Here is a 13,830-nt window from a genome sequence, read left to right on the forward strand (position 1 = left end):
AGTCAAGGCTACAGTGACACTATACTCCTCCCAACCTTTGCGTCCTTTCAGGGGTCATCCGACCCTGACTTCATTTTTATGGATGGCAACGGGTGATCGCACCGAACAGCGCAGGTGCAGGGGTTCTTGGAACTCTTGAAATGAAAGGATATTGGGCGGATGGACTGTCTTGCCCGTTTCCTCGACTTAAATCCTATCGAACACATGCGAGATGCGTTCGGGACAGGTTTTGCATTACGTCCACATGCACCAACGACCATCCCGCAGCTGTCAACAAAGCTAGCGGATGAATGGAATGTCGTACCAGAAGAACGCCGTAAGCACATTGTAGAGCAAGCAGTGCCGTCCGTGGTGGCCACACAACCTGTCAGGAAGTGTATTTTACCGTTTCTAATGTCCAGGGCATCGTCAAGTATAGCGGAGAATTTAGTGTAATGATTGTGTTTCAATAAAAGAGTCATTTCTGTTCGTATCATTGTATATATCTTTCGGTTACCTTCGGGCTGCTAGATTTGTTACTTGTGGGTTCGAACAACACGTAAATGTTACGTAGATGCTCCGGGAAGTCAAATGGGGATCCCTGGAGGTAAGGCGACGATCTTTTCGAGAAACACTATTGAGAAAATTCAGAGAACCGGTATTTGAAGCTGACTGCCAACGATTCTACTGCCGCCAACATACATTGCACGTAAGGACCACGAAGATAAGATAGGAGAAATTAGAACTCATATAGAGGCCGACCTCGGGGAAGAACAGTTTGGATTCCGTAGAAATATTGGAACACGTGACGCAATACTGACCCTACAACTTATCTTAGAAGATAGATTAAGGAAAGGCAAACCTATGTTTCTAGCATTTGTAGACTTAGAGAAAGCTTTTGACAATGTTGACTGGAATACTCTCTTTCAAATTCTGAAGGAGGCAGGGGTAAAATACAGGGAGCGAAAGGCTATTTACAATTTGTGCAGAAACCAGATGGCAGTTATAAGAGTTGAGGGACATGAAAGGGAAGCAGTGGTTGGGAAGGGAGTGAGTCAGGGCTGTAGCCTCTCCCTGATGTTATTCAATCTGTATATTGAACAAGCAGTAAAGCAAACAAAAGAAAAATTTGGAGTAGCCATTAAAATCCATGGGGAAGAAATAAAAACTTTGAGGTTCGCCGATGACATTGTAATTCTGTCAGAGACAGCAAAGGACGTGCAAGAGCAGTTGCATGGAATGGACAGTGTCTTGAAAGTAGGATATAAGATGAACATCAACGAAAGCAAAACGAGGATAATGGAATGTAGTCGAATTAAATAAGGTGATGCTGCAGGAATTAGATTAGGAAATGAGACACTTAAAGTAGTAAATGAGTTTTGCTGTTTGGGGAGCAGAATAACTGATGATGGTCGAAGTAGAGAGGATTTAAAATGTAGACTGGCAATGGCAAGGAAAGCGTTTCTGAAGAAGAGAAATTTGTTAAGATCGAGTATAGATTTAAGTGTCAGGAAGTCGTTTCTGAAAGTATTTTTATGGAGTGTAGCCATTTATGGAAGTGAAACATGGACGATAAGTAGTTTGGACAAGAAGAGAATAGAAGCTTTCGAAATGTGGTGCTATAGAAGAATGCTGAAGAGTAGATGGGTAGATCACATAACTAATGAGGAGGTATTGAAAAGAATTGGGAGAAGAGGAGTTTGTGGCACAACTTGACTAGAAGACGGGATCGGTTGGTAGAACATGTTCTGAGGCATCAAGGGATCACCAAAGTAGTATTGGAGGGCAGCGTGGAGGGTAAAACTCGTATAGGGAGACCAAGAGATGAATACACTAAGCAGACTGAGAAGGATGTAGATTGCTGTAGTTACTGGGAGATGAAGAAGCTTGCACAGGATAGAGTATCATGGAGAGCTGCATCTAACCAGTCTCAGTACTGAAGACAACAACAACAACAACAACAACAACAACAACATAGGGGCATATAAAAGGTCGTTTTCCCTCTATCCATTTGCGAATGGAACAGAAAAGGAAATGACTCGTAGTGGTACACGGCACCCTCCGTCTCGCACTGTACGATGGCTTGTGGAGTATCTGTATAGATGTAGATGTAAATGTACTACACTGCAGGAGTTATTTCTATCTGTTGTACCATTTCCATCGAGCTATGTTAACTGACAGTGACAAATCATGTGTAAGTTACTTTCGACCTTACGTATGACACACACCAGTGCAGATAACCTACGCTACATGTATTTTGTTATATGAGATTTATTTTTGCAAGATGCCATCGGTCGCGAAATTAAAACAGTTGTGAAAATCCGACGAAGTTTTGCACAGATGTGTTGCACTTCGCACACCAGTGTATCTATATGCCACCCACTTAGCACCTTCAAGTTCAAAATGGTTCAAATTGCTCTGAGCACTATGGGACTTAACAGCTGAGGTCATCAGTCCCCTAGAACTTATAACTACTTAAACCTAACTAACCTAAGGACTTCACACACATCCATGTCCGAGGCAGGATTCGAACCTGCGACCGTAGCTGTGGCGCGTAGAACAGCTCGGCCATACCGGCCGGCTTCTGGACTTCCTTGCTAGCCGTACTGAGGCAGTTACCGAAGCAAGAGGCGATGTTACGCGGTGTTAGCGTGGTTTCTCCTAAGGAGTGACGTTTCTTCAGGAGCTTGTCCCTCTTCTTGTCAACTCTTCATGCCTTTCATATGCACCTTGAAAATGACGGACTGTTTATCTGTCCAAATATCGGCAGTTGACGAGGAAGTTCCCTGCTGCAGTCCCGTAAGATAATTGAACACCTTGCTCCTGGCGAGTAAGGCCTTGCGCCAGTTGCCTGGGAATCGGCAGGTGCGCGGGAAGGGAGCTGGGAAGCTGGGATACGGGCGCCAGAGGAGCGTGTCGCTGGCGCCGTGCGATGTGGGCCGGCAGTCGGCGGCGGCGGCGGCGGTGGCAGGTGCCCCGGAGGGCAGTGCGGTGTGACGAGGCGACACGCGCCACGGCGGCGTGGCCAACACAGCGGCAAGGCAGCTGCCGGGCAGCTGGCCCGCCTCCTCGGGGGCACTGGCCAACCCAACTACCGCAATCTGCAGCTACGGAGGGATACTACCGTAGCGCTGCGCCGCACGCAGGGACACAGACCTTGCGGCCAACGAGTTCATAGAATTCAGCCTTCACGGCTCGTTTTTAAATTAATGATGACCTTACACTGCCTGACAAAAGAAAGTGAATCACCGCAAAGACAATGTCGATGTTAACCTAACTCCGTGCACATACACAACACTGACCAATGTGCAAATTATTTTAGTTGCAGTTCTGTGTGACAGAATGTTCGCCGGCCGTTGTGACCTAACGGTTCTAGGCGCTTCAGTCTGGAACCGCGCGACTGCTACGGTGGCAGGTTCGAATCCTGCCTCGGGCATGAACGTGTGTGATGTCCTTAGGTTAGTTAGGTTTAAGTAGTTATAAGTTCTAGGGGACTGATGACCTCAGATCTCAAGTCCCATAGTCCTCAGAGTCATTTGAACAGAATGTTTAAGTAGGCGGGGGATATGTAAGTAGGCTGTTTAGGTTTTTATGTTGGTAACGCCACGTAGCGCTCTGTATGAAAATCACTGGCTGTGCTTGCTGTGTGCAGTCTGTGGCCGGTTGGCATTGTTGGAATATTCGCTATTGTAGTGTTGGGCAGTTGGATGTGAACAGTGCGTAGCGTTGCGCAGTTGGAGGTGAGGCGCCAGCAGTGGTGGATGTGGGGGGAGAGATGGCGGAGTTTTGAGAGCGGATGATCTGGACGTGTATCCATCATAGACAGTAAATTTGTAAGAATGGATGTCATGAATTGATATATATATATATATATATATATATATATATATATATATATATATATATATATATATGGTGAGTCACCTAACGTTACCGCTGGATATATTTCGTAAACCACATCAAATACTGACGAATCGATTCCACAGACCGAACGTGAGGAGAGGGGCTAGTGTAATTGGTGAATACAAACCATAAAAAATGCACGGAAGTATGTTTTTTAAAACAAACCTACGTTTTTTTAAATGGAACCCCGTTAGTTTTGTTAGCACATCTGAACATATAAACAAATACGTAATCAGTGCAGTTTGTTGCATTGTAAAATATTAATTACATCCGGTGATATTGTAACCTAAAGTTGACGCTTGAGCACTCCTCCGCTGTTCGATCGTGTGTATCGAAGAGCACCGAATTACGTAGGGATCCAAAGGGAACGGTGATGGACATTAGGTACAGAAGAGACTGGAACAGCACATTACGTTCACTTGCTAACACCTTTTTATTGGTCTTTTTCACTGACGCACATGTACATTACCATGAGGGGTGAGGTACACGTACACACGTGGTTTCCGTTTTCAATTACGGAGTGGAATAGAGTGTGTCCCGACATGTCAGGCCAATAGATGTTCAGTGTGGTGGCCATCATTTGCTGCACACAACTGCAATCTCTGGCGTAATGAATGTCGTACACGCCGCAGTACATCTGGTGTAATGTCGCCGCAGGCTGCCACAATACGTTGTTTCATATCCTCTGGGGTTGTAGGCACATCACGGTACAGATTCTCCTTTAACGTACCCCACAGAAAGAAGTCCAGAGGTGTAAGATCAGGAGAACGGGCTGGCCAATTTATGCGTCCTCCACGTCCTATGAAACGCCCGTCGAACGTGTACCTCACTCCTCATGGTAATGTAAATGTGCGTCAGTGAAAAAGACCAATATAAAGGTGTTAGCATGTGGACGTAATGTGCTGTTCCAGTCTCTTCTGTACCTAAGGTCCATAACCGTTCCCTTTGGATCCCTACGGAATTCGGTGCTCTCCGATACACACGATCGAATAGCGGAGGAGTGGTACTCAAGCGTCAACTTTAGGTTACAATATCTCCGGATGTACTTAACATTTTACAATGCAACAAACGGCACTGATTACGTATTTGTTTATATGTTCAGATGTGTTAACAAAACTAACGGGGTTCCATTTAAAAAAACATAGGTTTGTGTTAAAAAACATACTTCCGTGCATTTTTTTATGGTTTGTATTAACCAATTACACTAGCCCCTCTCCTCACGTTCGGTGCGTGGAATCGATTCGTCAGTATTTGATGTGGTTTACGAAATATATCCAGCAGTAATGTTAGGTGACTCACCCTATATATATATATATATATATATATATTATGACTTTTGAACACTACTAAGGAAAATACATTGTTTGTTCTCTATTAAAATTTTTCATTTGCTAAGTATGCCTATCACTATTTAGTGCCTTCAGTAGTTAGAATGTTTTATTTAGCTGGCAGTAGTGGCGCTCGCTGTATTGCAGTATTGGAGTATCGAAGATTTTTGTGAGGTGAGTGATTCTTGAAATCTATAGGTTATTGTTAGTCAGGGCCATTCTTTTGTAGGGATTATTGAAAGTCAGACTGCGTTGCGCTAAAAATATTGTGTGTCAGTTTATTGATGATCAGAATAAGTAAAGAGAGAAATGTCTGCGCACGTTCAGTTTTACTCAGCTGTTTGAAAATCAAATAACGTAAGGGGTTTGCCAGCACAGTAAGGGGATGTTTCAAATGTTCACCAGAGAGCATTAGTGTTGTCCGTGTTCATGTTGTTACGAGATCTGGTACGGTATGTAGCGTCTGATGTCGAATGATTACTGTGAAGAACACAGAGATGCTAGTAGTCGTGTGACAGAATTATTAGCAGCTGATAATGCTTGAAAGGGGCCTCATTGTGGGTCTCAAATTGACCGGCTGGTCGAATCGTGGAATGTCCAGGTTTTTGGGGCATTCGGGTGTGAGAATGACGCGATGTTGGACTGCATTAGAATGTGAAGGCAGGGATACTCATCGTCACGGTTCCGACCGACCACGCCTGACCGTCATAAGCAAGGATCGTCTTCATGTGGACCACGCACAGGGTGACCCATTCACATCTGCACCTGCCAGCCGAGAACAATAGACTCCCTGCCACATTCACTGTCATTCAACTTCATTAGTTAGAGACCACCAGCAGTCTGAGCAGAGAATTACTGTCTCATATATATGCCGTAGTTCAGACGACAACACATATGGACACCTTTAGAGTGGTTATGCTGACTAGCAAGCATGGAAAAGCGACGTGTCACATTATGTTTAGCGATGAATCGTGTTTCTGCACTATCCTGCTTGACCACTGTTGACGAGTGTGGCAGCGACCTAGTGAGAGGTCCCATTCTTCCAATGTTTTGTAGAGGCACTGCATTGTTACTCCCGGCGTCATGGTATTAGGAGCTGTTGGGAAAGAGTTCAGGTCACAGATAATAGTTGTGAGGGAACTCTGATGGTACAACGGTATGCCACGCACATGCTGCGTCCTCATATGTTAGCCGCGCGGTCTGAGGCGCCTTGTTGCCACGGTTCGCACGGCTACCCTCGTCTGTTCGAGTCCTCCCTCGGGCATGGGTGTGTGTGTTGTCCTTAGCCTAAGTTAGTTTAAGTTATATTAAGTTGTGTGCAGGCCTAGGGACTGATGTCCTTAGTAGTTTGGTCCCATAGGAACGTACCACGATTTTTTTTCCTCATATGTTACCTCTCGTGCTACAGTTCCGTGCTGCCAACTTCAAAAGGACAATGTCCACACACGGCATATGTTTCTATGAAATGTCTGGGTGATGGTGAGGTATTTCTGTAGATACCCAGATCAGTTCCCAACAGAATACGAGAGGGGCCAGCTTGATGTAAAACTCTGCCGCAGTGCCTGTATCCAGGATATTGAGGACCAATTACAACAGTTGTGGTCAAGCTTGCCTCAGGAGAAGACACAACAGCTTATGACACACTTCCCAACCCACGCATTCAGACCAGAGGTGGTGCAACGTCGAACTGATAAGTGGTCTCATACTGCCAAGTTCCTTGGAAATTTGATTCGCTTTGTAACCTCTGAAATAACATCATATACTCTCTCAACTCGTGAAACTGTATTTCATTTCTTCGTCTTCCTCTGGGGCCCTTTTTTTGTCAGACAGTGTAATTATATGGGCACTAGGTTCTGATGTTAGGCATGTTTTTGTGCCCAACCTACCGTTCCCTAATGCTGGAAAACCCTCAAAGGCTGTAAACACTTCTGGAAAAACAACATTCCGTCGAACGAGGTCAGTGGTTGACGTACTGTGAATTTACCTTTAAAACAGACACAACCACGTCCTGTGAGAAGAAACGTATATCGTCAACTCATGGTTTACAAGCTACTGCCAAAGACCAAATTCTACTGACTACGTTAACATTATTTGCACATCGCGTATAAAAAAGCAGCTTCTCAACTTTCGGTCTTTAAGATCAAATGTACGCTCTCACTATCGAACTAACGTCAATAGCAAACAAAGTAGAAGACTAATAAGAAGTGTTACCTTCATAATAGAGAATAGCAACCACGACTAAAGGGGTGAACTATATATAACTATATAAAATCAACATGAATGACCACCTATGTGGGTACGCATAGACTCAAGGATTACCAAGACACGCACATCTCAATGGGGACGATGTAGAATAGTATAGTAATATAAGTTCTAGACCAGGGTTGGGCAACCTTCGATAGCCCGCAGCCTGATTCACATATTTACTTAACCTCACAGGCTGCCTTGTCAAGTGACGCAACAGCAGCATTCCTAGCGCATAAAGTCTAATTATAGCATCCGTGACGTTAATGTTTGTGGGATAATGCACCCATTTCCTGACATGACAGCAAATTATGCATCAAAACACACGTTTGTGAGAGTACATTAATTTTATGTTCGCCCAACCTCCAGATAATGGCGATTCAGCTGCCCTTACCGATTGGTTTTGTGCAACCTACAACACCTGCGAAATCCACATGCTGGATTTTCATACTCTCTCACTCGTTATATGCAAACTGTTAGTCCTACAGCAAATTATTAACTGGGCTTTTTTATAGAGAATTTTCGCTAGAGATCGTAGTTTTCGAATTATTCGAGAAAAAGTGCAAAAGTGACCTTCAAGTGCGTTTTTCTTGAATAACTCGAAAACTGTGGCCTCCAGCGAAAAGTATCATAACAGAAAATTGAGCTACATTAAATTTCCTACAAACAAATACTTGCTTTTTTTTTAATTTTTAATTTTTGTATGACTAGTCGTTTGCGAGTAGTGTGTGAAAGAATATGGTCTTTGAAGACATTACGGTTTGTATGAAACCTATCTGCAGGGGCAGCTCAGTTACCCTTTATATTTGCCAGTCATGAACATTGTTTCTTTACTAACGACATCTAACGACGGTTTACAATATCTGTATTAACAACTTTCGCTGCAAAGCTCTGCAACACTGTTACTTAAGAAACGTTGTTCACAGCACGAAAATAAGTGTGAACATCTGCAGATGGAATGCCAGGCATTCTGAAAAGCCAAGGAAAAATAAACGCTTATAAAAACAAATAGTTGCTCGTAGTTCATTGTAACGGATGGTTATAATTTTCTCTATTTAACAGGTTATAACACGGAAGCTAATTACCTCACGAGTACCAAACTTGGTAACATCAATGTCAAGGACATGGTGAAGAGAAATAATGCAGAATCAATTCAGCTGAAACACTTTTAATGTGCTGCTATGGTATATCGTACCATTACATTCGGTTACAATTTCTGCTACAAAAAGGGGCTCAATATGGCCAGTGTCCGGAAGAGTCTGAAAGTGCAGGATTGCATTCTGCACAACAGAACGAAGACGTCCATAGGTATACTGGCTACCTCTCTTGATGTGCTGCGCTTCGGATCAGCACGAGTGTGAATGTTCCCCTGGTAAACCCTGTCCTTCAGGTAGCCCCACGACCAGAAATCACAGGCAGTGAAATCAGGTGATCGTGCCGGCCACGCATTTGGAAACGATCGGCGGACAACTCGATCGTTTCCGAATGTGTTTAGAAGGTGCAGGTGAACCTCACGAGCATTGTGCGATGGGGCCCATCGGATGGCCGCATACTAGATAATCAGATCATACTAGATAATCAGATCATCACTCCACAGTGCATGGCGGAGGGTATAATCCAGCCAAATGAACCTTGCACTATCTTGTATCATACCTATGTGGACTGTAGGGAAAAAAATCACTGCTTAGCTTCGTAAACGACGTTATTTCTCTTATGGAGAAATGAAGTTCCAGTCATCTGCAGAAATTCGTCAAGAAACATCCCGCACTGGGATTTAAACGTCGAGTACTGAAGCCGGAAAAATAGGTCAGAGTTAGCCATCTGAGGGACAGTGGCAACAGATGGCAGACCGGGCACTGGGATAATGACGATAAATAATGTCGCACATGCTGAAATGAATCCAACAGTGAATAAGAGCCGTGAGAATATTGACTTTCCAGAAAGACCTCAATAGGGTATGGAAACTCTGAGTGCTGAATATATAAAAAAGAGAGGAAAATATTCAGGAATCTGTAGAAGAAACCGCTGCACTTGTGTTTAATTTTGAATGAAGAAACATTTGGTGTCCAAAGAACTCAGTTTGGGTGGCACTTAAGGAGCTACAGGTATCTCGTGAGCAAGATTCCGCAAGTATAGAAAGGCAGAATCTCGTTAGAATGTGGGTAAGTGGAATCAACTACTGTCTATCAGCATGGCTGCGCTTTTTTGCAGTGACACTCTGTTTAGGTGTAGGCTCTTTGAACTCTTTGAACAGCAGTAGAGAGTGAGGCTGAAGGTAGTAAAGCTGTAACTGACCTGGTTCATAGGACTGTTTGTCCTGATTGTAATAGTCTTTTCAGGTACAGTATGACTCTTACGTAATAAGATGGAAACCAAAGTGCAGAAGTTTCTTCAGCGCATAACATTTCAGCGACGCCATTTTTGTTTAATATACGTTTCGTATGTTCCACTGAGGGAAGCGGTGCAGTGGTTAGCACTCTGAACTCGCACTAGAGAGGAGCAAAGTTCAAATCGTCGTCGTCGGCCCATCTAGATTTTGAGTTTCCGTGGTTGCCCCGTACTGCTTCATGCGAGAGCCAATATGGGTTCTCTCAAAATGGCCACGGCTGATGTTGTGGTCCGTCTATAACGACCTCGTGATCAAAGATAGGTTAAATACTAATTTTTTTCCTCCCTAAATATGTTTTTCGTAATTGTCATGACGAAACGAATTAACACTGAAATTGTCTATATTATTTCAAGAAAGGAAAACCACTATACATTTTCATTGAAGCATCCACTGACAATGAACAAGGCACTTTCGGAGGCTGCACTCGTGTGAAGTTTGTTGGATGTATTTGGGAGACTTCGTAGTCAGTTATTTTTCAAGTCTGGTTCCTTGCCCAACCTTGATACAAATGATCTCGAGAATGGCAGCGATAACAATTATGAAACACTACGACTTTGATATTCAACAAGTAATATGTTCACGCAAGAGTAAATATTCGTTTGTGCTCGGTAGAGTCGTATTAGGATTCACGTATCTCTCTGCGATTCACCGCAGGAATCCCCAATAGAGGGACTATTTTTTTTTAAATATCAAGTATATACGTACAAAGTGACAAATTGCTTTCGCACTGAAACAAGCCCTCTCGATAGCTAGAAAAAAGTGAAAGAAAAGCCTCTCGTTGGGATTGCAAATGTGGATTCTGTTACAAATGTTAGTGCTTAATCAGCCTACTTCAATCATAATATGTTTATTTGCATGACCATGACAGCAGATGCTACAATCAGTTTTTTCTGTATCTTAAGCTTACTGCAGTTAAAGAGAATTTTTAACAGACGCATTTCGCTTTTATTTTCAAAGCACCATCTGTGATCATTATGGAAATATGGACACACAATACGTCAGTGCACGGTAGTATTTATAGATTAAAAACAATATTTATAGTCTAAAAACAAAAAGAACGGACAGGATGATAAGACATGTTTTAAGACATCAAGGAATAACTTCCAAAATACTAGAGGGAGCTGTAGAGCGTAAAAACTGTACAGGAAGACACAGACTAGAATATATCCAGCAAATAACTGATGACGTAGATCGCAGTTGCTACTCCGATATGAAAAGGGTTCCACAGGAGAGGAAGAAAATGGACTAATAATACGCACAAAACGTTAAAAAAAAAGCCGTCGATTAGAAAGGAGGTTGTCTTCGCGGCGACAACAAGCGGCACAGCACACCAATTTTCAAAATTATTTGTATGTAGGCATGCAGACGTATCAACAGCATAATTTTGACACAAGTTACGCTGTATACTAGATTAACTACTCTCACTTTGTTGAACAGGGATGGTGAAGCGTAGCGGCCGTGTCGACTCGGAGGAACAGTACTGGCACTCGTCTGCAGTGATTTAGGAAAACGCCGCTAAACTTAACTGCCTGGTGATGATTTGTAAGTCCTGACTAGGATGTTTGCCTTAGCTGTCACTGTTATCGGAATCTCCAGTTTATTATTTACAACCGCTATTACAGGATTCTCTGAGTGCAGGTCAGAATATTGTGACAAGGTACTGAACATCAACGAACATTGTTATTGTTTTTGTTGTTGCGGGCTTCAATCCAAAGGCTGGTTTGATGAAGCTTCCCACGCTATTCTATCCTTTGCAAAAACATTAATCTCTTCGTAACTATTGCAACCTGTATCCAGATGAATCTGCTTACTCTAGCCAAGCTTTGGTTTCCTCTACAAGCTTTACCCATCATACTTCCCTCCATTACACGCCATATTATCCTCTCCTTGATGCCATAGCATGTGCCTTATCAATCGACCTCTTCTTTCACTCAAGTTGTGGCATAAAACTGTTTTCTCCCCTCTTCATTATTTATACGATTTGACGTTCAACATTCTTTCGTAACACCACCTTTCAAAAGATTATATTTTCTTATTTTCTTCACAATTTACGGTCCATGTATAAGGGTGCATTTGAGACAAATGCTTTCAGAAAAGATTTGCTGACATTTAAATTTATACTAGATGCTAACATATTTCGATTTTTGTAGAAATGTTTTTCTTTACTTTGCAAGTCTGCGTTTTATATCCTCTCCACTTCTTCACTAGTTATTTTACTCCCCAAAGAGGAAAACTCGTCTCCTGCCTTGAGTATCCTATGCTCTAAAGCAGTTCCCTCAACATCACTGGATTTCAACTACATTCCATTGTCTTTTGTTGATTTCATCTTATTGCCTCTTATCAAGGGACTATCCATTCTTTTCAACTGCTTCTTCAACTCCTTTGTTGGTTGTAACACAATTTCAGTATCACTGGCTAACCGCAAAGTTTTTATTTTATTCTTTCTGAATTGTGTTTCCAATACGTTATTGTTTTACTTTACGTGCTTAGCCTACAGATTGAATATCATAGGACACATGCTACAACCTTGCCTTCTTTGAAACTGAGATTATCATGTTCTTAAGATCTGAGGATATTTAATCTCCATCTTATTTCTTGTCTTCCGGTTAGGAGAGTTTTGTCAGTGTTGTTTCTGTCAAAGAATAATTCTGAGGGGGTGTCGTCTACTTCAGATGCCTTGTTTCGAGTTAGGTCATTTAGTGCTCTGTCAAATCCGTACTACACCACCACATGCTCCACCTCATCTTCATCTACTTTTCGTGCTAGACCTGTTATTAACTGGGCTCAAGGAATTTGGTAGCAAGGTAGCAAGAGGCTGTAGATGTTAATTTACAGTGCATAACGGATAAAATTTCTATTAATTAATTAAATTTTGTTTCGCTGTTCTCTGAAAAATTGACAAGTGCTAAGATGTAATATGTTGGAATACCCCACAACTTACAGACAAATTATTTATTGCGTGAAATGTGCTGTTCACTCTTGTAGTCAGGTCATCTTGTCGTACAGCGGTAGCAATCGAATGAAAAATAACTGTCTTTACTCATCACTAAAACTGACAGTGCCTGAGAAAATGCACAGTATGCTTTCACTAAATTCTTTATCGTTTATTCGCTAGGCGGATATTGCTACTACAGCTTAATAACGTGTATGGTACAGGAGGAGTATGTTAACTTTTTTAGTCAACTTCACGAATATTTCGCCAACAGCAAGGGTAGCGTCAAAGGTTAATACGATCATTTATGTTATTAAATGTGACACTTAGTAATCTGTAAGTGACCAAAATATCACAACAAATACACTTACAGTATTATACGTACCCTGCAAACTCACTCGTTCCACATTATTTGTTCTAAGGTCAAGGGAACATGGAATTAACTTATTGCCAAACCGTTTAAGCTGAATTCCGTCGTACTGTACCCTTTAATTTTAACTGTCGTTCATCACGACTCAAAATTCAGATCCTTAAGTGACGTACATTGTGTGTAGGCACGTTTGAATTATTTTTCATGAAACCGTTATTGAAACATGCAGTTTCGTCTCTTTTAAGTGTCGTCATACTGATTCTATTACTGTTAAATTTTTAAACCTATACACCGGCAAAGCAAACATTTGCATGATACTGACCGCTGAGAGTCTTTCATCTAAATATTATCCGTATTAGCACTGTAGGAATTGCGTTTATACAGTGATAAAAACTAGGATAGCATCAGCAGGTCAATTCTATACTGCAAATGTATTTTCATATGTAGCTAATAATATTTAAAGGCCGTATTTCTCAATGGTTTTTTCGTTATGAAGCTCCCTGTCGCGGACCAAGACACATTACTTATTGCTGTGAACAATGACTTGTCCCTTCCCCTATCTTGTTATGTTAATTACTGCACTAATACGGACGCTACCAAATCGTTAAAACAGGCGAAGGTTCAATAGCATAAGATGTAATACAATACTCCTGTCTATATATGAAGATTAAACAAGTTGTGCCGG

The 13,830-nt window shown here is 42.2% G+C and overlaps 1 protein-coding gene across 1 annotated transcript in view; it reads left to right on the forward strand.

Annotated features, from left to right (window-relative positions):
• LOC126252558 (spidroin-1-like) overlaps positions 1-13,830 on the forward strand; it is a 77,899-nt gene that overhangs the window by 31,393 nt on the left and 32,676 nt on the right. The window contains exon 2 of the mRNA XM_049953459.1: positions 2,845-2,970. Coding sequence (XP_049809416.1) covers positions 2,845-2,970 — 126 coding nt within the window. The remainder of the gene's footprint in view (positions 1-2,844; positions 2,971-13,830) is intronic.

The sequence above is a fragment of the Schistocerca nitens genome, chromosome 4, assembly GCF_023898315.1.
Source record: "Schistocerca nitens isolate TAMUIC-IGC-003100 chromosome 4, iqSchNite1.1, whole genome shotgun sequence".
In the NCBI taxonomy this organism is placed as follows: Eukaryota; Metazoa; Arthropoda; class Insecta; order Orthoptera; family Acrididae; genus Schistocerca; species Schistocerca nitens.